Source organism: Marmota flaviventris, chromosome 1 (genome assembly GCF_047511675.1).
Source record: "Marmota flaviventris isolate mMarFla1 chromosome 1, mMarFla1.hap1, whole genome shotgun sequence".
NCBI classification, from domain to species: Eukaryota; Metazoa; Chordata; class Mammalia; order Rodentia; family Sciuridae; genus Marmota; species Marmota flaviventris.
This window is the reverse complement of record NC_092498.1, coordinates 49,331,165-49,358,169: the sequence shown is the minus strand read 5'-3', so window position 1 is coordinate 49,358,169 and position 27,005 is coordinate 49,331,165. Positions and strand designations below refer to the sequence as shown.

The following is a 27,005-nucleotide window of genomic DNA, read 5'->3' as shown; positions in this document are numbered from 1 at the left end:
TGTCCCCAACCTCCCACCCCTCACAGCCTCACTCACTGATTCCCAAAGCAAGACCGATGATGAAAACAAACTCAGGCTCCCTTGTTTCTGGCCAGAACTCACCAAGCTCCAGCTTGCCTTCCACCCTGCTTCCTTTGGTCCTACCCACTCCCCGCCAGCTAAAGAGATAATTAGATGGGCAATCACTTTAAATGGTAAGGAAACAATTTTGAAAGAGAGGTGTATTAAAATCAAGGAAAAATAAATGTTTTCATAATGAAGCAATTAGCATGATAGTTAAATTATACTAAACGGCTAGAAAGCGAGCACAAATAGAGTCTACCCTGGCATGCTATTTTTCCACAATTGTCCTGAGAATAGAAATGGCAAGTGACCGCTTCTGACAAATGAAAGCCATCTGCAAATGGCACAAATGATTTCTTTCAGCACGACTGAAAGGCAAACCCTTGGAGCTAGTCACCTTTTAATCTGTGGATATGCTAGCAAGTGGCAAATGACCATTCTATTGGGAACTGATTCCCAAGTGAAAAATACCACAGTGCTTCTTCTTTAATTAACAGCCTTTTCACATTGCTAGCACATTAAAGCCATCCCGAAGAACACCCGTGCGTATATAATCAATGTCACAGCGTCTCTGCCTAAACGAATAATAAATGTTCAGGCTCTACACTAAGTGAAAACCTGTTCTCCAAGACTTTCACCTTCATAAAGATGGGCTTATAAAAATCTAAAAAGGAAAAAATTGGAATGTGGTCTCATGAGGATAAAAAGGCTAGTGTTAATAATTAACAAGGAGAGTGAAGTGGAGTCAAATTAGCCATAATAGAGCCCAGAGTGACTGGCAAAGTCACCTCTCATTATCAAAAAACTCATTAAGAAATGAAGAGGTGGAAATCCCGCTGGGTTATTCTCACACTTAGGCTGTATCAGAGATTATTTTTCAGATTTCTTTCAAATGAAGAACTGTTAGGTCACCGTATTGTATATTAGGTTAATCTTCAAGCTTTGAAATATGGAGGGCTGACACCTACACGTTATCCCACCTCCAGTGCTTAAATGAGCTGTGCATCAGAAACTCACGGATGGGTGTTTATAGATACCTTTGTGTATACATATACTGGGGACAGTGCAGAAAGGCGTAGCTTTCAGATAATGGCGAGACTGCGCACCAGCAGAATGTTATAGATAGGAACTTTTACAAATCATGGCATGACCAGCAAAATGTGAAAATGTATTTAACTTTCATCATCAAACGTGATTGAATTCAAAATTGTACATTTGAATTTGTTTTACCGATCAGAATAAGACAGAAAAGCCACAAAGCACTAGCCTTTTCTCCTCAATTGAATTCCATAATACAACTCTCATTTCTTTACTACTTATAGACATTTGATTCAATTTAAATCTGCTTTTTTAATTTTCTTTGGGTTTAGTGGCTGAAAGATAATAATCACTAAAATGCCTCTGTGTCTTTCACAGTACATTTACAACTTCTGAAGACCATGGGCATCAAGAACCCCACACTTGAGAGCTGTTGATATTTTATACAACTGTGCTCAGTTGTTCCCATTAAAGGAGTTAGGTATTGTAGGGCATAACCCCAAAGATCAGAAGACAATGTATAGATGTAGTGAAATTACTGATTTTTGCATCCAGCTTTAAAATTAAATAATATTATAAAAGGCAATATGAGAACTTCTATACTATGAGATTTCTTTATCTTCACCCTAAACATTGGTTAAAATTTATATTGACTTCTTCCTAAATCAATCCCATAAGAAACAGGTGCTGAATGCCAACAATTTACAAATCCCAGGCACCTTGCAGACACATGGGTAAATAAGAAATTGTCTGCCCTTGCAAGTCATAAAATCTATGGAAGATACAAACATGCCCCTAACTATAGTGCATTTGATCGTACATGTAGTGTGTAAGTCAATGTGTATAGCATCCTATGAAGTTTTTCATCAGAGTTTTAAGCATGGATTTGTTGCATTTGAATTTATCATAGTATAGTTTTTATAAGAAACTATACTATCTGCTCTCTCATCCCTTATCATTTATTCTCCCTAGATATTCATATATGTATATATATATATATATGTGTGTGTGTGTGTGGGTGTGTATGTATGTGTGTATATATATATATATATATATATATATATATATATATATATATATATATATATTAATCTATGCATTTTAAACAAGGCCCCTAAAGGAAAAAGGACAGCTGGATGAGATTTTAGGAGGTTACTCTGGTAGTTAAAGTATACATTAAATGGTACTAAACTATATAAAATTACCTATCAAATTTTTCATTAAAGGAAATATAAAATCCCATGTGTTTTCTATTCTGCTTAAAATTAATGTGTTGCTTTCAGTTTCCTTATGAGGTGGATTTTTATTGATATATGCAACAAACACACATTTATTGAGTGCCTATTTAATGTGCCAGATTCTTGGCTAGGTGCTATTTCTGGATCTCAGGGGGTTTTGTTTGGTTTTATGAGTGTTTCCTTTTTCATACTGCTTTTCTAACTACTGTTCTCCTTTCTCCTGAAACCCATATTTATATTTCCTATGACAGGTATCTGTCTTCATTATATGCATTTTTCCAATGTGGAAGGGAACTGAGTAACTTACACTCTGTACTTGCCTTGCTCGGGGTTGATACAATTCATAATCCTTTGAATAATCCTTATTGATAGCAAAGTCAATTGATTTTATTGTTTGTTTTTATTTGTTCTGTTTTGCTGGTCATGAATTACTCATTTCCTTCTAAAATATCTAATTAGAATTCTAGGAGGAAAAAGCCATTCTTACTAGTAATCCACAAATGCTAACTAATTGGAAAAGGGAAGAGTAACATAAAACTGGGTTGTATGGGTTCAAAAGTCAGTAGTGTACTTTTACCCTTAAAAGAATGCATGAATTCTTTTGATTATTCATTTTAACCAGTGATTATTGTCTTAAGTAATAGTTATTAATTAGATCATAATTAAAAACCTCACTATTAAAAACCCATGACAAGTACTTTTGTAAATCTAAATAATCAACACTGATTTCTTAATTATTGGTACTGTCCAAAATAATTGGGCCCATCTGCATCCAAAATTTAGCTTTATTTAAGCCTTTTCTTTCTGTTATTTTTAATTGTATCATAAGGTCTGATGTCACTGATGCTTCATTATTTTCTGACGAGGTATTGGAAACGCAGAATCTTTGGGGAGAAAGAAATGGTTATTTTGATTAGCAAAGTAGGTGCTGATCTTCCACCTATATTGTAACTACATTTTGAGGCTCCAGAGCAATTTTACTCCCACACGTCAGGTATAGTGTCAGAAGTGTTCTTGGATGAGGCCACACTGGGAATTTGCCTCTTCCAATGCATTATTGCAATGGGGGCCTTTAAAGGCTTAATTTAGAAAAGTGACAGTCCCAAATCCTAACCCATCGTTATTAAACCAGCTGGAGAAGATGGAAGCACTCATTCTGGTGCCTCAGGCTACATATTAAGAGGGTTTTTTGTCAGTGTCTGGTAGGAGTAGGGTGCAAACTGACATATGGGCAGCTAAGAAAAAGAGCATGCATTTACACAGACAGGCATAGCACAGTGTGTGTTTCTGTAGCCTTGCCTTTTGAAGCCAAATGGTCTCTTTCCTTTCTTTCCCCCACCCATGTGTATTTTTCATTTATTTCCCCCTTACCCCTCCCCTCTTTCCTTTCTCTCTCCATCTCTCTGTCTACTCCTTTCTTTCTCTCTGATTATCAAAGAAATAATGCTGTCAACTTTCTAAAACTTTCAAATGTGGATTCGTGAGTTAATTTGTTAAAAAGTAAAAAGGGACTCTCAGCTGAAATATGAGCCGACTTTTGACCAGAATTAAATATTAGTTGTAGTTCATAAGAAATAATCTCCATTTTCTCCATATTCTAAATAAACATTGTCATTGACAGTACATGAGTGACCAGAGAACCTCCTTTTGCCACATTCATTAAGAGACCTAAAATAAGCAATCTTTGTATCCAATAGAATTTTTAGCAGTCTGAGAAATCATAGAATTTCTCACAACAGTATTACTCAGTGTATTTTTGTTAAATATAAGGGCCTATTCAGATCTCAGTAGGTTCTACAGTTGCCATTTAATACAATCTTCTGAGTTAGAGTTAGCTTCATGTTGTACTCAAATAGTCATTCACCCAACAATCATTTAAACACTTGCTCTGAGCCAGGGGCTTGGCTAGGTTCTGAGAATATAGACAGGATCCCTGCCTCAAGGACCTTGTATCCTCTAGGAGGAAAGACAGATGTCAACAAATACAGAAGCCACTTGAATAACAAGGACTATAGTGGAAGCCTGTGCAGGGTAGGAAATAAATGAAGGAAACCAGTAACTGGGCAGGGGGGATGGCAGATTGAAGCATTTCTGAGAGGATTTAAGGATTTGAACTGAATCATGAATATTTTTATTTCTGTACCACAGGAAGTAGGGGAGTCAGGCAACAGAAATGAGTGAGAGAGGAAATCCTAAGATAGATCTTGGAGCGCTTTCCTACCATGTCAAGGCTCTTGGAGCCCATTATGGTGACCCACTGAATGGTTATAGTCTTTACAAGTGGCATTATCAGTTTTATATTTTAGCAAAACCCTCTGCTTGAGATTTTGAGAAGATGGATTGGTAGAGGAAAAGTTTGAAGCCCAAAGTCCAGTTAGAAGATCATTGCATGAGTCAAAACAGGAGACAAGAGGACTAGAGTAGTGCAGTAGTGGTGGTGACAAAGAGAGGGAGAGGACATGGTGGAGATATGAAGGCACAAGATGCTCAGGTCTTGATTGCTAATTGAATATAGGACACAAGGGAAAGGCTTGTGGTACCAACCTCCATGTTCTTCTATACTGCTCAGGTAGAAAATCTTTATTTTTACTCTGAGGATGGGAATAGAAGAAGAGAAGTTGATTTTTTTTTTAATAAGACAGTGAATCCAGTATTTATCCAAATGTATCAAAAAAGCACTCTTGCTGGAAATACCTTCGAGTCAACTCCTGATTAGTCTTAGAACCACTGTAACATCTGAAAACAACGTGGAGTTTAATTCTTTTTATATACTTATTCATTTTAAGAAAAAAATATAATTTCACTACCAATCCACCAAACTTCTTAAAGGTGTAATATAGTAGCTTTTGAATTCATGAGAAGCAATGCTCATTTGTCAATATAATAATTTGTTACGTAAACATGGGCTTTGGTCTTGGTGTAGTTAAAAATAATGACAATACCTATCAAGATGGAGAGCCAAAGGTTCTTTTTTTTTTTTTTTTTTTTTTTTTTTTAGTAATTGTAAGTCAAGGCTTAAGTATATAGTCTTGCAGTGTGCCAACATAAAACTTCCCAGCTTTTTGTGAAGATTGTATTATCAGCACATTGAGTATTTCCACAGTGTTAACTTATTTTTTCCAATCATTGAATGCAATAGTTTTATCAACTTCTTTTTTCTGTTGTATCTGAATTTTTTTCAGAATTCTAATCCTGAAAATATTTAATGCATCTAAGATACAGTGTCATGTATTTGTCATTTGCAAGATTTTTTATTACCTAAAATAATTTACTATACTTCTAGGTCTTAAAAGATATTTTAAGGCATCTTGATGTGCTGATCTTAGGCCAATAGACAGACAAATAATAGTTTAGGGTAACCTAAGTAAAGTAATGATTGTATTAGAATCTCTAGAGTTTAACATGGGGCTTTCATATCAAATCCTTTTTCTACTGGCCAGTGACTAAATAACCTTAAGAAGGTATCCTAAACTCTCCATGCCTCAGTTTTTTATTGATAAAATTTTTTAAGTAATATTTTTTTCCTCGGAGAGTTTTTGTGATAATTAAATGAGAGAATTCACAGTACATCTTAACACTGTGCTTGGCAGCCCAAAAATGCTAAGGAAGAGGAGAGAGAAAAAAGGTTTAAGTAAATATTCAATAAATTAGATTTCTGTCTATTTTTAAATTTGCCTATCACAAGGATATAGAAATTTTGAATAAGGATTTTTATCCTTACAGTTTACCATCCTCATTTAGGTGGCATTTGGTAAAAGTAAGTGAATTTCATGATATAAAGTACCTTCTATTTCTATGATTGAATCTCCAGGAATAAATAAAGCCCTTTTCAGTGTGGAAACATCATTAAAACAGCATTAGTCATCTAAATAACACATTTATCATTAAATATGATTATTCCCACTTTAACTGGAAATTTTTTAACATCTAGATGAAACAGAAGAGATGTTTTACCCATCAAAGAAAGAGAAAAAATTTGTATTGCACATCCTCTGGATTTAGAATTATTTCCAATACTGCTTTCACTTGTCTGTAGTTGTGCAGTCTCTGACAAATTTCAGAATCACATAAATACATTGCAGTCATTTTCATATGCATGGCATGGTGGTAAATGTCATGTACTTTTCCAAAGTTTTAAAATAGTAGGCTTTTAGTATAGTTTTGCCCTAAAGAAGATACTGTGGGAAACATACATAATTGGTCAAATATTTTATAAGACAGGACTATTGAGGTTGCTAGTAATTAAATTTAGTAACTATCAGTATGTGTAGCTATCGGAATTCCTAAAAGTGAATGAGGCTGCTGAGAAACATTTTCCCCTCTTCCACCTCTAGCCACCTCATCAGAGGCACCATCACCCTATATCTTGTCTATTGCAGTAAAGAATTTAAGCTTCTCTGCCCTAGTCTTGGGCATGTAACTTCATTTTCCACACAGCAGCCAGAGAGGATATATCATGCCACTTCTCTGCTTAATAATAGCAATATAAATCTTCCCATTGCACTCAATAAAGCCCAAACTCCTCACCAAGCCATAGGATCTAGATACTTCTATGAACACTCTCCCCCTCCCTTACTCATCCTTCTAGAAGAATACTGGCTTATTCCTCCCTAAAGTTTTGTGCTAGCTTTTTCCTCCTCTTGGAAATCTCTCCTCCAAATTGTTCATGGAAACTCTTCTATTACTTAAGTTCAATGAAAAATGTTCTCTCTTCAAAAATATCTTTCCTGCCCATGGGGTATATTTTTTTAAATGAGCATATTTTCACTTTGAGAAATATTTGCAATCTCTAGCACTACTGACCAAAAAAAATAACAAATTCTTTTTTTCCTGTTATTTAGCATTACTTAATATTTTCCTACAGAACCTCCACTCTTCCCAGGTGTAACTTAGTCTCATACTGGCCTAAGTTTCAATGAAATTGTATCCTATGCATAGAAAGAATCCATCTCCTGAAGGAGGTGGGTGCACTTTGGTCCAGTAGTCTTCAAAGCAAAAATCTTAAGACTTCTCCTTTTGCTTTATGTAGAAAGTCCCAAACTTCAGTTCATTAAAGGCTAATGAAAATTTGAAAACAGTGTGTCTGATGTGCTGTTTTTAAATCCAGATGTGTAGGGAAAGAGGAGGTACTGGGAAATGAAATTAATCAAATTATTTGTTATATTGTGTGCATGTATGAATATGAATCTCTGCATCATGTATAATTATAATGCACCCCAAAAATTTTTTTAAAAAAAGATAACTCTTGCCTAGAATGGGAGAGGACCTGAGTTCAATGCTTAGCACTGCCAAAACTTCATTGTTTAAAAAAATACATATGTGCAAAATTGGATGAATAAAAATGAAAATCCACAAATCATTAAAAAGTTCATGGATCAGAATAGATAACTCACAGGCCACAGTCACCTTCCTAGTGAATGAAGCAAGTGTAGCTCTTAGAAATAATGAAATTGGCTTCAAAGAATTGGACAGATTTAGCACTTCTGTGATATGCAGCCTAGCACACGGATTCCCTCTGCTTAATTGCTGCACTTACACGTGTCAGGACCTTCTGGGGAGCCAGCAGCGCCCTGGAATATCCAGTAAGCGGTCATGTGCCTATGTGTTAAAACTCTTAGAAAGTACAAACATACCACCTGCCAGGGACATTTTTATAGAACTGTAATCTGTTTTTTTGTTTTGACAGCCATGTATGAAAGGCTAAGAATACTTTTGGGTCAATTTCCATGATATGATATTCAATATTGAGAGAGAAATTATTATTTCTATGTTATCTATCAGTTCTCCTGGATCAGACTCTTGTTTTATCCCTATTTTTCCAAATGGCTAATACTCTTCCTCTGAAAAGCACTGTTTCTGTTTGGCTATTTCAGCACTTTTATGTAATGGAAAATTTCACAAACACTTGCAAGAGATCTTTGTGCCCTTGGTTGTCCGCTACGTGGATCTCATGGAGTCCTCCATCGCCCAATCAATTCACAGAGGTTTTGAGCAAGAGACATGGCAGCCTGTCAAGTAGGTATCTTACCTAGTGTCCACAGAGCCTCTGCCTCTCAAGCCTGACCTTATGACTTTACACATGGCCATGTGTAGTTATTGCTTATGGTGGTCCCTTCCCACGTTGTTTGTTTCTTTACAGGAATATCGCCAACAGTCTTCCCAATGTAGCTCTTCCAAAAGTTCCAAGTCTGCCTCTTAATCTTCCACAGATTCCTAGCCTTTCTACTCCTTCGTGGATGGCTTCTTTATATGAGTCCACGTGTGTATCCCTCACTTATTTCCTGGTGGTGTGTGTTAGCTACTGCATGGCCTGGGCTGTGTTTGTGCAGATGTGTTTAGATTGCATGGCATTTATCATCGTTAGTTGAAGAATACTATAGTTTTGGTTTTATTTGTTTGAGTCTTTTAAGCTATTGAGCTAAGCTTAGCATATCGATGATAAATGATGCAAGTTGAAAAATGCAAAACCACACTGGTTTGATGTAATTCACATGTGATCTACAGAACAGGGGTCATTTTGTGATCCAGTTTTGTCAACTCTTCCCTAAGTTTTTAGGGATAGAACCAAATCCTCCTTGTATAGACAGTGTGATAAGTATATTTTAAGGGTACTTAGGTTTAGCTTTCTTATTGCCCACATATTTATCTTGTGCATGTAGAAAGCCATTATAAAAATGTTTTCAAGAATATATTTTTGGTCTTGGGTTGTGGCTCTGTGGTAGAGCACTTGCCTAGCATGTGTGAGACATTGGGTTCAATTCTCAGCACCACATAAACACAAATAAATAAAAAGTTATTGTGTTTATCTACAACTAAAAAATATTTAAAAAAATAATATAATCTTTTCTGTTTATCTTAGTCTGAATGTTAAAATAACATTATTGCACCTTGCAGGGAATTCCTTTATTTCCAAGCAGTGGGAAGTTCTCCTTTTGTTCCTTTAATGTATTAGTTGGCACACATTGTTATTTTAAAATTCTTTATACCATTAAAAAGCCATATTTTTATTTCCACATGGTGATAAGCCTACCTGTTGCAATTCAGTAACTAAGAGTCATTAAAGTAAAGTTACTGGCTTTGAAATTGATCAGGTCTGAATTTAGATCTTAGGTTCTTAATCATAAATCTTTCTTAGCCTCACTTTCTCAACTCTAAAATGGTTATGGCACCTAATTCAAAGATATTTTTGTAGAGATTGGAAAAAAAAACTGTAGGGAAATTCCTGCATGTCCTAGGCTTTCAATAAATGATGATTATAATTGGCACATCCTAAGTACCTAGTAAATAATTATTACTACTACTACATATTATTATTATAACTATCACCAGTCCTTCTCATTTTCAGTTATAACTGTAAAGGTTTAAAAACTATGAGCCTTACAGCAAGCAAATGAATTAAGTAACTAGTTCACAAATATAAAAATCTCAAGTAGGCAGTAACATCTTTTGCCCAAGATATCACATGAAGTCAGAAAGAATAAATATTAGAAGAAGAAAAATAATTTCCATTTATCGAGAGCTTACTGTGTTCATGGGACAGTGCCATGTTCTTTACCTACAACTCTATAAGGTAAGTGCCATTATCTCCATTTTACAGTTAAGAAACTCTAGTCACAAAGACATTAAGAAAGAAAACTTGCCCAATGTCTCACATAAGCAAATGACAGGCAAAATTTGAAGTCAGTTTGCTTGATTACAAAGCCCTAATTTTTATTCAATATTTTTCTGCTTTCAGAAAACAGATTGTTTAAAAAGTTATTAGCTTTCTCTCTATCCCACCACCAACTGTCAACTCTATACCCATACTAGTAAACACAGACAAGAAAACACAGGGAAAGACCAAGAAAGAGAACAGCTTGCAAAACAACTTGGCAATATTTCTCCAAGTTAAACATCACCACTGGACTTGTATTGCCAGGATATTATTTTACATGTGAATCTTTCTCTTATAGGCAAATGCTTTGGGCCATTGTAGTATGTAGAGCAGTGTGTGTGCGTGTGCGCTCAGGAATTAACTGCAAAGTGTAATGAACCTTTCTAAGTGTATGAGTTTTGGTACTTCTTTATGCTGTTGTATCATTTAATTCTTCTTCCTCATTCTTCATCAATTTCACACCTTGATTTTGACCAAGAACACTATTGTGGAGGGTAATCTATAAAATTTAGTTTTTTTCTTATTGCCATTTTTTTTTTTTTTAGCTTTGAGGTTTATGTGAACCATGAATCCCTTATTAATAAAGACCCCGTTTTAAAATGCTAAGAATCTCAGGAGAGGAATTATGACAAATTGAGGCTTTATAAATACTTTTTCTCTCCATGTTCTAGGCAAATTTTAAAAAATATGTCCTACAAATCAATCACTATTGTTTTTACCTACCAAGATTATCAACGTTAGGTTCTTTGTTATGATGTCCAGAATTCTCATAATGTTATGATGTCATTGCAGTTGGCTTTTTGTTGTTTTATTGTAAAAGTTAAAATAAGAAGAAATATTTCCATTTCATGTAAAATATTAAAGATATAACTCCTGATTTAGATAAATTTATATACATATTTATATAATGTATAAATTTATATAATAAATAAGCATTTATTTATCTTTTTTATATTTTATAAAATCTTCATCCCCAGTCTGGAGTACATGTAGTTCAGTGGTAGAGCCAACCTAACACGTGCAAGGCCCAGGGTTTGCTCTCCAACACCACAAAAATAAATAAAGAAACAAAAGCAAATATGGGTTTGAAGAGACAGACCTACCTAGTAGCACATGACTCATGCTGAGGAGCTCCTTTAAAGAAAAAAAAAATTGATGTTCTTCCACATCTTTTTATATATAAAATCTTCATTTTCAGTGTTTTTGCTTTAGAAATGAATACCAGTAAGGTAAATTTCCTGCAGGCATATTTAGGAGAGCTCTTGGAGTCCATTATTCATATTTGAATTATTTAATCTGTTAATAATACCTTTACGAATAGGTCACTGATTAGAAACAATTTAAAAAGAAAAGCTCTGAATAAATTGCAGGTTACAGGTACCAACTCCAGAGAAAGCCTATTTGCATTTCTTCATCTATCTATTTAATTATAACAAACACTTGTTATCTTAATTACATTCCCAATTAAGCACATTGTCCAAAATCTTGCCAAAGCATAAACAGAAGAAAAATATCCATATTTTCTTCAAAGATTTAATTGTCATGAAGAAATTTTTAATAGCAATCTGCTTTTACTGCTCAAGATTTTGCTTTGGTGGTGATTTATGTTGTCAAATAATATGCATATTTCAAGTTTCATTTCTCCAAAGTAAGAAAATATAAGAAGCAGATTTGTTGCTTCACTGATTATATCCAATTAAAACAGAGCTCCTTTAATCTACCAAACTGTACACTATAGACACATAGGTATTTTGCTTTTTTCCCTTATATTTATTGTGCATACGCTAAAAGGAAAAGTAAACGTCAGGTCTAATTCAAACATTTTGCACACCAGCATCGTCATGTATTATCTGGTTCTTTTATTTAATGGTCCACTTGGTCCATATTCAGGTGAGGAGACTTTAGGTGAGTAAAGTTCTGTGCACTGTTTTGCTATGATTAGTCCCTTGAGAACTTAACTCTGAGGACAGCTTGGCTGGACCAGGAGATCACAGAAATTGCCATCAGCATGGGAGGGGGAAAGCAATGGAGCTGAGACACTGCCAGGGTACAGGGCAGAAACATAGCTTTTAATTAGCTAGAGCAAGAGGTGATTTCTCTAAACTCGCTAATTAAGATATGTTTAGCAAAATAATATGATTATTTAAAATCGCTTTATTTTTCATAAAAGTTTTCCACTGTGCCCTTATAATAAATGAGTTTATTTCTTCTGTTTTCTTTTGCAAAGTGAAAATATAAATTTTAGTTTAGTATCTGTGAAGCAACGGTTAGAAAGCTAAGGACAAATGAATCAGCAGCTTTTTTGTTTCTCTTTGTTCTCTTTACAGTTCAGTTTCATTATGTTTTAATGTAGGAGTATTTTACTTCCAAAACATCTCTCTCCCTATTAACCTATATACTTACATAATGGAAAGTGCCAGCATTATCATTTGCCCAAATATTATATGAACTCCTCTAAAATTACCTTCATGAGTGGTGTGAAAATACAGTCCCTTAGAATAATTTTACCATAGTAGTGAATGTAGAACATATTTTGGCTCCACAGTTGGACATAAGGACTTGAAATGCATGAATCTGCTCTGACTTCAGAGCACCCTGAATGTCTTTTCTCTGTTAAACCACGTTGACTAAGGTAGATTCTAATTATGAGCTAAAATTGTCACAAAGCACTTCAAAATGAAAATAAAGGTTTGCTTCCTTACCTGGCCTGTCATTTTATTTTCAGTACCTGTTTCATTTCTACCTGTAATGGAGAGATAGTCTAAGGTGTGTGCTATACACCTATAGACAGAAGCCATCATAAGATAGGCACATGTGCAGGACTAAAGAATAAAGCCAAAGATGCTGTCATATGAATTTCTTGCATAAAATATACTTTTTAGAATTTCTAGGAAAAAAAAAATTTTGTGTATTTATCCTACAGATTGGTAAAGAATCTTAAAAATGTTGTTCTTATATATACACAATTTATTTCCTTTCCCTAGTTAGCTATCCTTATCCTCCTATCCTTTTTTTTAATCTTCCTACTGTATTTATTTATAGTTTATTCTCCTTATTAAAAATTAGGAAGAATTAGAAGGCTGGACAAAGAAATATAGGGTCACTGGATATTTTATGTGGTACTTTTTTGCTAACAGCAATAGATACAGAATGGAAAACAACAAATTGTTGGTCCACATAGTTAATGTTGGAAGTGCATGGATGTTCTTCATTTCTCCCTTTTTTTTTTTTTTTTTTTTTTCTAGCAATGGCTCAGCAACATCAGAAGACCTTTTTTGGAAACTTGATGCACTGCAAATGTTTGTCTTTGATCTACACTGGCCAGAACAAGAATTTGCCCACCATTTAGAGCAAAGACTTAAACTAATGGCCAGTGATATGATAGAGGCCTGTGTCAAAAGGTAGACATGTATTTTCAAGTTGCTGCTTAATGTGCTAGCACCCAAGTACCTGTTATATGATTGTCATATGAAAGAATTCAACATATACTGCTATTTCCAAAATTTCATGGGCCTTAGTTTCCCTGACCTAAATTCTGGAAACCCATGTAATTGACTAAATTGACCTGACGCTTTTTTTTTTTTTTTCAGGTCTCCCATCCATTGTCCTAATCAGTAGCACCCATAACACATGAATCATTTTTGTTATTCTTATTATCTCTCTGGGAATACTGTACTTTAAATTAATTCCCAAGGTAATATCTTGTAAAACATATGGAAAAGGTCTGTTGAGTTCTTAATGCATTATGTACTGTGTCTGTGTACTGTGAAATGGCATGGCAAACTTAAACCATGATCAGCACCATCATTTTTTCTGGGATTGCTCAATGTTTTCGGGTATTCTCTGACCACACCAGATGAATGTCATGTATCTGCTTACATTCTTTAGCATTTAACCAGAAATAAGTCATTGGACTTTGGATTCTTCCAAATTTGCTTTCATTTTTTTAGAAGTTTCTGCAAAATCAGCATTGCATTCTAATTGGGTGAATATTATTTTTTCCATTGCCGTTGTTTAGGATATGTTCAAGATATGTTCAAGAATGCTGTAGGGCAGCATATTGGAATAACAGTCAAACACTGGTTGGAGCAATTAAATATTCCTGAATTCATTAAATCAAGAAAAAATCTTGTCTTGTTTAATGGCTATGGATTAAATTAAGGAAATGCCATCGATTAAATTATTTCATATTTTTAAATTATCTGTGATTCTGATGCCTCAAATCTGTAGATAGTCTTTGGATACTTTAGCAAAATCAAAATTTTCTATTATTCAGTTTATTCCCCAAACCCACCTGCAACTTCAAGTGTTTAAAAAAGAATTTAAGTGACATAAAAGAATTATGTGTTCTCTGTTGTACATCTTATAGTCCAGACTTGCACATTTTTTAATTTGGTGAGCCCTCACATAGAGGATTTATTATACTTGAAGGCAGAGAAGTAAATGATTTTTCTACTTGGAATTTAATTCAGGCAGTTAAGTGAATGTATGAGTTTTTTTTCCATTAAGTGGGATACATTAGATATAACAAAGAGCTTCATTTGAGTAGCAATATTGACCCCGTAAAGTTGACAGCCAAATACCACTTGGTAAAGCACATTTTAAAAGGTTGTTCTTACATGTAACATTGCTGTCTGACCTTTTATTTGAGACACCTGAAAAGCACATCCCACCTCCTCCACCAGGTCCCAAGCTCTGTTACACGGCTCCCTCTTTATTTGCATGTTTTAAATTATCATCTTATAGTGTTGATTTCACATTAACAAACTAGGTCGGACATATGTCAGAATTTCTTACTCTGAATTCATGTTTTAATAACTAGAACAAGAACTGCATTTGAACTCAAGCTACAAAAGGCAAGCAAAACAACCGACTTGCGCATTCCAGCCTCTGTGTGCACAATGTTCAATGTATTAGTCGATGCCAAAAAACAAAGCACCAAACTCTGTGCCCTGGATGGAGGACAAGAGGTAAGCAGAGTGTGTGATTCACGTGAGACTGCAGCACAGGGAGTCCTGGCAGGAGGGTCCTTGGCTCAGGTCACCTCCTCCTGCTTTATATAAATGTTGCCTAAAATTTTACAAGTGGCCATTGGATTTCAGGTATGCAGTTTTAGGTGTTTTGTATTTACATAAACCTTGCTTTTTACAAGCAAATGAGAGAGCTAAAAAGCTACCTGCTTTGTTTAAACAAATGTAGACTATCCAGAGTTTGCATCCATACAAGCAAGCCACAAAAAATAGCATATGAAACACTTTATTTACACAAGTTTTCATTTTTTAAAGATCAAGTAGAAATCCACTAAAAAAGTAGGCCTAGTTCTTATCCACATATGTTCTATTTATTTTAGTTTGATTTATAATTTGTTTGGTTTTTAATTCACAAATACAATTTCATCTTACGCCATGATTTGTTTTGGTTGTGAGTAGTGATTGGGTTAAAATTATTTATTTTTCTTATATTATTTGTTTAAGTTGACATTTTGTTGCTTTTTTCCCCATTATAATTATTTTTCCATCATTTCTTTATTCTTCCCATATGTTCTCTTTCTTCATCATTTTTTTTCACCCATGGCATGATCCAGGTTGGTAGTCAATGGGTAAGTCTCTCTCATTTTTTTTTTTTTTTTTAGGAAAAGCACATTCATTTTCATTTTAATTGTTATTTTTTAGAATTGTAAATTTTTATGTTTATATTTTAAAATTAAAATAATATAATTAATTACATTTTCCGGGTTTTTACTTCTGTGTGTGTATACAAGGTTAACAGCTTACTGTAATCTAAAAATAGCCCAAAGACAAATTAAAATACATGTAAATACTTAACACCTTAAATAATATCAAGGAAAATGTTTCTTGCCTATTAGGGCTGCAGAATCTAAAAATTACCCTTAGATTTTTTAAAGATAAAATATTTAAAGCAAAATGAACTTGCCTTTCTTTCAATGAAAATCTAAATAAATTTAGATGCAGAGTGACTATTAACAGTTTCATGCATATATTTATAGTATATATTTTCATAGATAACAGAAGAATTTACAGTTTGAAACTTTATATGATATATAGCATATTTCAGGAGAACCTCTAAATACTACTATCAGGAAGATATACCCAAAGTCGTTTCATTACTGATGAACTCAATTGTGGATGTCAGGTTCAAGTCCACGAGTAACAACTCACTCTCAAACTCAATAAGAAATACAGGCACACAGGTGACAAGCACTGTTCTCTGGTTAAATGATTCTTATAATCAACAAAGGTAGTGGAGAGACTTTTGCCTTTGATGAAAGGTCATCCGCAAGTATCACCTAGGTTCTTATTTCCACACACACTACATGGTTTCAAAACCTTCATGCATACTGAATTGATTAAATTACATTCTTTATTTTGTTGTTGTTGTTGTTAGTCAAGATGTTTTAATGTCCTATGAACCGGTTAAATCTTGTAAGTCTTACAGCTGACACCTGGATGTCAAAGGCAGGGCCATCTTTACTAAGCTGACAGTTTTCATCCAAGCAAAATGTGTTAGCTAATTGTGAAAGTAGATAAGAAAGCACGCTATTTGTAAGTTTCATACTTACTAACTCCGATATTGACATGAGCTATTTGCCCATAGTTTATATTTGCGTGTACATACTCATAGTTCATTCTTTGAGCAATTCGGTAATGAAAATGTATTTCTAATACCATTTTGTATAGCCTTACGAATATAAGTGACTGGCACACAAGTGTTGTAGAATGTTCAGTAATTATCATTCTCTGATCATTTACAAACGATTTATTATCTCTAATTATCTGAATGAGTAGGCAGCTGGCTTAGATACCTATGGCTCTAATCACCCTTCATGTTTTTCAGTACCTAAATGTGAGCTTTTGTCTACCTGAGTATATTGTCTTAAGTCTCTTCATAAGCCCATTCTTTTCTCATCCTGATTATAGAATCATCTTGCTTCTTCCCATGAACACTGGGTTTATTCATTGGTTCTTATTTCCATACACACTACAGTACCTGGAACATAATAGGCACTTAGTAAATATTTATTGAATGTATGAACAGACTGCATTGTTGTCACTGCTTTGAAAATCCTCCCCTGTAAGAAACAACTCACTCTCAAACTTAATAAGAAAAACAGGCACACACGTGACAAGCACTGTTCTCTGGTCAAATGATTCTTTACATTAATAGGTGGATGGTTTTGAGGAGTAATCTACTGTTTATTATGTCTGCACCTGTACCTTCTCACCAGAGACAATTAGTTCCCCACAACTTTCACACAATTAATATAGTTCAAAATGTGCAGGTGTAAAACCCATTAGCAACCCTGAAAAGTGGTAAACAAGAATTTCAGTGCAAAAAAAAAAAATGAAAAAAGGATTATATAATTTATTTTTTTTTATCTTCAGTAAATATACTCACCTAATTGCACAGGCTTTCCCTCTCTATTTGTGCTAAGTTTTGAAATTGTGGCACTAGATACTTAGCCAATTTGGGACCTGGTAAAAATATATACTACATAGTTGAACCTAGCAGAGATCATTTCTAAATTAAAAAGAAATTACCTCTCTGAAGTATCTAGTAAATTTGTTCTATTGCCATTGCTGATGTAAAAGCCTTCCCTACACCTTGCCACAATGCAGCCCCTTCTCTGCTCCTAAATTACAATTCTGTTTTCTTACATGCCACGTGAGGATGCAAACATGCTCTGCCAGACTCAGAACAGGGTTTAATGGAGTGATTAGTGAGTGAATGATCTGCTCATGTGACAGCTGTGGGTAATGAGTCAGCAGTCTCAGGCCAATCCCTCAGGGACAGATGTTGAGATCACAAACCACCACCGTGTTTAGAATCCTTGTTATCCATAGCTGCAGAGAAGCAGATGACTGCATGGGTTTCAGGCACTCACCTGCTCTCCGAGTCACTTCATCCCATGGTCCAGTTGGCTGAGGATAAGAATGAGAACACATTCATGAGGCAATTCAGGGGAACAGGGGGAGCCCTGCTTTTACAGTGTTTGTTCTCAAGTAAATACTTCCATTTCTAGAACTAACAATTCAGGGCTTTCAAAAATGCTTCCCAAGAGAAGAACCAAAATCTTTTTGTAAGAAGGCTGGGTTACACTGGCATTAATTAGTTTCATTCCTTGTGTGTTTGTATGACAACAATCAGGAGAAGCAATGATATTCACCTGAGTATGGGGTGGGAGGGGGCAGTCAGGATTTCAGATGCATCTGGACTTCATTAAGAGAGGAATCCTTCTTGATTATTTTAATATAATTCAGAGTCATTTGCTAAAGAAGTAGAGTTGTAACAGTTTACTTTTGAAGGTGGATGTGGAGAGAGTTAGCTTAAGAATGAGCTGGAGTCTACCAAAGCTATGATAGATAGAATTGGCAATCCAATTTGGAATATTCTAAGAATTTTATAGGTTTTTATGGCTGGGGACAAAACTTGCTAAATATTTATAGATCATTACTATGTGTTCATATAAATGAAAAAAAATTCTGTCAGTTTTAGCTTAGGCAATATAAATATCTTTGCTGATAAATTCTGGTTTTAGTTATTTGTAATATCTTGTCTTTGAAAGCTACCCAGCTCTCCTGATGAACGACTTTCTAACTTACTTTTTTTTTTTTTAACTGCATATGACATCCATGGCTGTTATGTTTGCAGAATACACAAATATACAATAGGACTTCTCAGGCCCTATCCTGACCCATGCCCCTGGCCACCTCTATCAACTGTGCAGATAGAGTATATTCTGGAAGTTCCCAACAGTTTTAATATTAGTAAAGTCAGATCTAATCAGATAAATGTACAGTAGCAGAACCCCATATTATAAAAACCTATCAAACCTCATTCTATTTGGGTTTACCCTTTGGGTAATATATTTAATATCTGTATTTCCTTGTTCTTTCTTTTTTCTTTTGTATTAGTGTGTGTTTATTCTCATTCTTCCCATGTGTCCTCCTCCTTCCTTCCTCCCCCTTTCTTTTGTTTCATATTAATATATTATTTTATTTTTACTTTGAAACATATTGCCAACAGACTCTACAATCTAGAAAGAGACAATACTTAAAGTCAATTCTCAACAACAGCTTATTTCAATGCTATGTTTATATAAAGAGAAGTGTGAAAATATTAGCTCAATTTCTGAGGGTCTAAGTCATTTACCTTCTAATTCTGTACTCACCTTAGGTATCTTTTGCCTACTTAAATACCTGTGAAAAAACTGAGAATCATTTATACTCAAGTCTTTGTTGAAACTTGAGGATCATATATGATTAGAACCTTGGCAGAACTATTAAAAGAGATTTTTCAAATTAGGGCTGTAGATACTAAACCCTCCCTCCCCCTTTTTGTTTATGGCTAGATCAGATAGACAAGAAAGCAACAACCCAAGAATATGTATTATTGGAGAATTTCCTGGCTCCTAGGGACCATTGATTTTCCCTGCTTTTCAACAGAGTGGGTATAAATTAATTCTTTAGTAACTTATCACTTGATTTTAAGAATTGCCAGGGTTAATCCAACCAAAATTTAACATGTGGAAGCACTGTTATTTTATATCAATAGCTTGATATTTTATTACTGTTGAGTTAAAAATTAAAAAGCACAAGTCATGCTGACCGTTGAGGCCAAGCCTATTTAAGAACCCATTTGGAGATCTGAGAGTCTCAATCCCTTTGTTTTGGGGACAATTTCCATGTCAGAGGGAAGTGGGGAGCTTGAAGACCATCTCCTATGTCCCTTTCCTATTCTACCCCAAAGAGGAGCCTGAGCTGGTATTTCATTTCCTCTAGGTACACAGACAAACCAGATCTGTAGCCAGAAGGATAAGAAAGGAGAGTTGACAGAGCTCATTTACATAAGCTCCTTGCCACCCAGTCAGCTGTACAGATTCAGCTGGAGCTGGAGGCCCTTTATGCAAGTGTGATTGTCGGAGCTTATCCTACCAATCATTCTAGACACTGGAGTTGTTCAGCTGGTGTCAGATGTGTTCCCGTGATATCTTGCATGACTCAGAACGTTATGGATAACTGAGGCCAGAGCAGAACTTCACTTCCAGTCAGCTTGCTGAGGCTTTTTCTTCTGCCTTTTTCTTTATACTGTCTGCTTTTCCTGTCTTCAAGCTTTTCCAAAAGCCAAAGCATTACTGCAACAGAAATTCTCCTTCTGTTTCTATTCCATTTGTCCTCTGGGGAGCATGAATGTGGGCACCTGTGAGGCTTTAGGTGAGCGAGACAAGCATCACTGGCACAATGATGGAAAAGTTCCATGTCCATATATGTAGCTGATTTCAGACCACTGTCATTATACATGCACACTCATGCTCAGAAAAAAAGAAAATAATTTAGTAGCTCCAAAATTATGCTTCCTACATTATTATTTATGCAGGTGGATGATGACCACTTAGAAATGCCAGAGCCCTTGAGCAAGCAGGGATCAGTCCTAAGTATTCCAAAGCAGGCCTAAGTTGATGTTTTGTTCTGTGTGGAAACTTTGAGACATGTTTTCAGAAGAAAAAAAAAAATAGCTTTCAAAAACTTACATCTTAGGAAGCCATTCAACCAGCAGCTGTTAAGTTGGTCTAATGTTTATACTGACCTGAGTACTTTTACTCCGTGCATTATGTTAGCTGTTCCAAGAAGCCTTGAACCATCAAGATAGGGTTAGTCTTTACAAGTCACATTTTCTGTGAAGTGGCTATTGGGGACAATCTGCTGTCAGATAATGCTTCCAAAGGAAGAATTACTGTTTAAATGGATGTGCCTTCGCATGCCATGGAAGTCCAAGTTCCTGCCAATTTAAGAAGGTAGCCCACTACTATTCTCTAAAGAAAAAAAAAAAGTCTTTCAGGTTTATTTAAAATACACCTTTTTTTTTCTTTTTTTGTATTTATTCCAAGGCGTCTTTTTCATGAGGAAGCTGCAATAAAACTATGGGGAGTGAGTGCCTGTTTCATTCCACCTTTTATGGCCTATTAATTTGTTACCATCTATTCACCTTTGTTGATGAAATTTTAAGTTTGCCCTTGCTTGAGCATATTGTAAGAATTGTATAAACTGCTGCTCCCCGGCTGACAAAAAGGTCCTTTTAGAGAGAACAATTGGGAGCTCATTTTATTTCTAGAACACATTTAAAATAACTTATGAATGAGAGTTGTCAGACATGAAATGCTGTATTAATTAAATCTTTAGAAAAAGATTTTTTTTTTTTTTTTTGCTTCTCCAGCTAAACCAACCATTTAGAAAAATACACGGCCAGGCCACCTTAATTATGGAGGAGGAGACAAAAAGTATCCTTCACATTCCTACGCCTGAATAAGAATAAGAACTCAATTCATCTAAATAATAACCCCATTAGCTGCTTAACTCAACAGTGCACATGGGAAAATTTTCAAACTGCAATGCAAAAAAAAGTGTTGATTGGGCGGATAGTTTTCAAGGTTTTGTTCTTTTAATGTACAAAATGATCATTTTAAGTAAGTCTGATATGTCATAACTAGTAGCTTTAGAGCACTTATGACTTATGATAGAAGTTTTGTGTCCATATCAACTAATGTATCTTTTGTCTTTCAATATCTAGCAACAGTACCATTCAAAAATAGATGATTTGATTGACAACACTGTAAAAGAAATCATCTCACTGCTAGTTTCAAAGGTAATGTATTATTTCTTCACCTTTTTAAATCAAATTTTAAAATAATCTCCAACTGATAATTTCAGAATATCTGATATTTCTAAGTATCTAATTATCCAATTGGGTAACTGTAGTTTGAAAATTACATGCAAGAGAAATTTTAATTTTAAGAAAAGTTGTAAACAATGAACAAGGCGTAGGGTTCAATCTCTAGCAAAAAGAAAGAGTGCACGCGAAAGAGAGAAAAGTTATAAACAAGAAAAGATTTTGAACAGTTAATCAAGAACTTCTGATATTTTTGTTCATAATGAATTTTGACTTTTGGCAAAAGTGTTATCCTTTTAAAAATAATTTTTTCCCCAGTAATACCACTAACCATTTGTCTTAATTCCTGAGCAGATTAAATAATCCTCAGGCCTCCTAGTTGGCCCATTTGTTGTGGGGATAACATCAAGTCAGACTCAGAGATAGACAGGCAAAGATGGAAGGATGGTGTCTGTGGTTCTTCAGTCCAAGGACTTCCTGTTTGATACTTGAAAAGTATTTGACAAAAACTATGTCCTTTAATCATACGTAGAGATGAAGCATAATTGGGTATGCCAGGTAGTGGTTAAAGGAATTAGAATCCCACTAAGTTGTAACAGACTGCCATGGGTGTCTTTTGAGATGGAGGGATGGGAGGGAGGGAGGGAGAACAGAACACCAGGAACTTAAAGAGGGTGAGGAGTTATTGGTTAATGGGTACAAGTTCACAGCCAGATAGGAATAACATAAAAGACAAATAAATAGAAAAGGACAAGTCAGGTTATCTCTGTTTGCAGATGATGTGAATCCATACATAGGAAAACCTAAGAATTCTACCAAAAGACTTTCTGAACTGACATATAAATTTAGGAAATAGCATGATATAAAATCAATATACAGGGCTGGGGATGTGGCTCAAGCGGTAGCGCACTCGCCTGGCATGCGTGCGGCCTGGGTTTGATCCTCAGCACTACATACAAACAAAAATGTTGTGTCCACAAAAAAATATTAAAATTCTCTCTCTCTCTCTCTCTCTCTCTCTCTCTCTCTCTCTCTCTCTCTCTCTTCTCTTCTCTTCTCTTCTCTTTCTCTTTTTTAAAAAAAATCAATATACAAAAATCAGGAGCTTTTCTGTATACCACTAGTGAATTTACTAATAAAGAAATCAGGAAAGTCTTTGTCAAAGAACCTCAAATAGGCTTCATCAAACAATTGCAAGAATGTATAAGAAGCAAAGGGAAACCACCTTCAGTTTAATATAAATAAATGATATAGTTTCTAGAGAACAAAAAACAGATGCCCTATTAGCATGAAAAATGTTAAGCTTCTCAAATAGTTTAAGAATGTAAATTAAAATGACAATAATATGATATTTTTCTCATACATTAGTATAGTTTTATTAAGCTAATACTTAGTATTTTAAAAAGTAAGGTGAGACACTTAACATCTCCTGCATACAAGATGCTAGATTGTTGTAACCTTCCTGGAAAATAGTTTGGAAATGTCAAATACATTAATATGCTTTCACCTTCTAATAGTTTTCATACTAGACAGAAACACAAAATATGTATGTTAATATTTGTCATGCTAGCTATTAAAATTTGGAAACATTTTAATCTCTTAAGGGAAATGACAAAGTACTTCTGTGTTAAGAAATTATTCCTTCAGACGCTATCACTGATGAAGAGAAGGTTTTATAATGTAGCAGTTATTAGAGAAATGCTGAATACTTAAAAGCATAAATATGACTTGAATTTTTTCATTGCATAGAAAAAAATGACTATTAGGATAAGCAGCCACAATGTTAACACAGCTTTTCTCTGGGTGGTGGGATTCTAGTTGGGTTTTGTTTTTTTCCTTTGTGTATGTGTGTGGCTTTTTTTTTTCGTGTGTGTGTGTGTGTGTGTGTGTGTGTGTTTATGTGTGTTTTCCAATTTCTCTGGTAGCAGATCTTAAAGTGGAAAACAACCACGAGGAAATATGACTTTAGAATACTACCATGTCACCAAATACCTACACTTTCACATTCATCACACATTCACCATCCAGTGGAAGGGAATTAAAGGAAAACTACCCAGCAGGTGGGTGGAGAGGTGGATCAACAGAAAATCAAGCCTCTCAAGGAAAAACAGAATTCTACCCTATAAGGAGTCCAATGCAGCAGCCTGCAACCCTGCATAGTTGACCCACTAGAGTGAAGTAAAGCTAAACATGCCCCTTCCTTTTCCGTGAGGCATCCAGGACAATTTCATTCAGATATAATCTATCCATCAGCACAGTCCTCCTAGGAAGTTGCCTTTTAAAGGGTTTGCAATCTTAACAACAGTGATTTAAATGCATGCTAGCTTGTAGATGATTTCAGCTTAGTTAGGCAGCATAGAAAAAGTCCAACTAGTTGTTTTTGTTTTGTTGCTGGGGGAAGCGGGAGGATGGTTGCAGAGAAAGCAGACAGGGTTGCACCTCATCTCTACATTCAATTCTGGGAAATTAAGAAATTTAAATATTTCTATATCAAATGCATCTGTTAATATAAAAAATGGTATATTTTAATTCAGTAAGAAAAAAGATATTATAAGAGTCAGCACTATCCAATAAAAAACTTCTGCATGGTCCAGTATAGCAGGTTCTAATCACACATGTCTATGGAGCACTTGCAATGTGGCTAGTGTAACTTAACTTTTAACTTAATTTCAGTTAAAATAGCCTCATGTATTTAGTGGCTAATATATTTGGGAATCAAGTCAAAATTATAGTTTTCTCTATGAATTATTTCTCTGTCAAACAGTTTCTTATTAATTATCTTTAATTCCTTACTTGAGAAGTATAAATTAACTTGTAAGTTGACTCAAACGAGCTTCCATAAGAGATGAAAATAGTTTTCTTCATTAATCCAAAATATTCTGCATATTTTTAAACCATCTTATTAAGATATGATTGACATACAGAAATGTGTACATATATACATGATGAGTTTGGAGATAAGTATACAGTCATGAAAGCATCACCACAATCTGTGCCATAAAGCTATGCATCACCTTCGAAAATTTCTTCTAGCCTTCTTAATTCATTATTTGGGTGGGAAGGGATAGCAGTACTCAACATGAGCTATATCCTCTAGGCAAATAATATTGCTAACTATAGAGACTATGCTGTACAGTAGATCTCCAGGATGCATTAATCTTGCATAACTGAAACTTTACCCTTTGACAAATGCTGCTCCATCTCACATCCCTATAGGGGATCCCTATAGGGGATTCTCTGCTTCCATGAGTTTTAACGATTTTAGATTCTTCATATAACTGATGTCAAGTAGTATTTGTCCTTCTATGCTTGGCTTATTTCACTTAACATTGTACTCTAGATTCATCTTTGTTGTCTCAAAAAGGTTTTCTTCTTGTAAAATCTAAATAGTATTGCATATTATGTGTATATCACATTTTTACTTTCTATTTATCTGTCACCAGACATTTAAGTTGCTTCCAAGTCTTGGCAATTGAGAATAATACTTCGGTGAACATAGGGGTATAGATATCTCTTTGAGATCCTCATTTCAGTTCCTTTGGATATATACCCAATAGTGGGATTGCTGATTCGTATGGTGATTCTATTCATTCTTTTTAATTGTTTTAGGGATTTTCCATACTGTTTTCCATAATGACTACACCAATTTACATTCCCATCAACAATGTTAAATTATTCTTTTTTCTCTACATCCTCAACAACTCTTGTCTTTTCATATTTTTTCAGTTTCTGTTTTGTTTTATTGTGCTAGGAATTGAACCCAGGGTCTTCTACATACTAAACACGTGTTCTAACACTGAGCTACATCCCCAGCCCCTGGATCTAGCCACTCTGTGGATTCAGCCACTCTGTTTTACATTAAATGTAATTATTGCTAAGTTAAGAATTACGTTTTGCCATTATGTATTGCAAGACGATGTTCCTATTGCCAGCTTGTTCATTGTTTTCAGAGTGTTATGTAGTTCTTTTCCTCTTCTCTTCCTCTCAGTTGTCTTCCTTTGTGATTTGAAGATTGATTGTGGTGATATATTTGATACATTTGTCTATCTTTTTTCCTATTCTTTAAAGTTTCCCCTCCCTTGGTTACCATGAGACTTACCTAAAACTTCATATAGTTATAACAGACTGTTTCAAGCTGATAATAACATCAGTTACAAACAAAATCTTTGTACTCTTATTACACACACACGCACACACACACATACACATACACAATTATGTCATTGTTGCTTTATTTCTAATATCGTGTATCCATTAACAAATTTTTGTAGTTTTATGTTAGGGTTAAAAGTGATTTTACATACCATCATTACAGTATTGCATTATTCTGCATTGTTTATATATCTACCTTTATCAATAAGATATATACTTCCATATGCTTTATTTTGTTGCTTAGCATCCATTCATTTTAACTCAAAAGAACTTCCTTCAGCATTTCTTATAAGCCATGTTGAATAGTGACAAACCTGACTTTAATCTGGTAAAGCCCTCCCCCTCCTTCATTTTTTAAGAACAGTGTTTCCAGATACAGTATTCTTGAATGGCAGTTTTTTATTTCACAGTTTAAGTATGCCATCCCATTCTCTCCTATCCTCAAAGGCATCTCCTAAGAAATTTGTTGATTATCTTATAAGTAATTTATTAACTTGCACATAACAAGATGCTTTTCTCTTTTTGCTTTAAAAATACTTTCATTGCCATTTTTTTTTTTTCCCAGTGATGGCTCTAGTAGATCCAATCTGCCTGGCTAAAAATTCTATGTGGCTGGCTATGTGTGGCTGGCTGCCAAGTTCCATGTGCTGGGTAAATTGTGGGTTTCATTAAGAAAAGATAAAACACTTTTAATATAATAATTCCTAAATTTTACAATGCCCCCCAAAATTACCTGTGAACTAGTGAAATGCAGATTTCCATGCCTTATTCTCTAGTTATTCTGAGTCAGAAGTTTGGAAGAGGGAAAGAAATTTGCATATTTAGCTAGCCAAAATGGTGATTTGATGGACCTATTCTGAATCACACTTTGAGTAACACTACTCTAATGAATCTCTTTCCAGATTGACATGCAAATGGCTTTTGAGGTATAATATATTCAGAAACAAAATAGCCTATAAGATAGGGTGTTCACATTTGTTTCCATTAAAAAGTAATTTTTTTAAAAGCGTTATGAAGTACCTACTATGAAATAGCCATTGTTTATGTATGATTTCATTTAGACCTTTCTTTTTTTTTTTTTTTTTTTTGGTGCATGGGGATTGAACCCAGGGCCTGTATATGTGAGGCAAGCACTCTACCAGCTGAGCTATATCCCCAGCCATAGACCTATTAAT

General features: G+C 34.7%; 1 protein-coding gene across 3 annotated transcripts in view; it reads left to right on the top strand.

Moving 5' to 3' along the window:
- The window catches only part of Cadps2 (calcium dependent secretion activator 2), a 527,786-nt gene that overhangs the window by 455,548 nt on the left and 45,233 nt on the right, over window positions 1-27,005 (top strand). For 2 of the 3 annotated variants that reach the window (XM_071612817.1, XM_071612815.1), the window contains 5 exons: window positions 8,213-8,354; window positions 13,239-13,394; window positions 14,816-14,963; window positions 15,578-15,592; window positions 21,580-21,654. In XM_071612817.1, the coding sequence (XP_071468918.1) occupies window positions 8,213-8,354; window positions 13,239-13,394; window positions 14,816-14,963; window positions 15,578-15,592; window positions 21,580-21,654 (536 nt within the window). The remainder of the gene's footprint in view (window positions 1-8,212; window positions 8,355-13,238; window positions 13,395-14,815; window positions 14,964-15,577; window positions 15,593-21,579; window positions 21,655-27,005) is intronic. The other variant, XM_071612816.1, reaches the window with a different exon arrangement.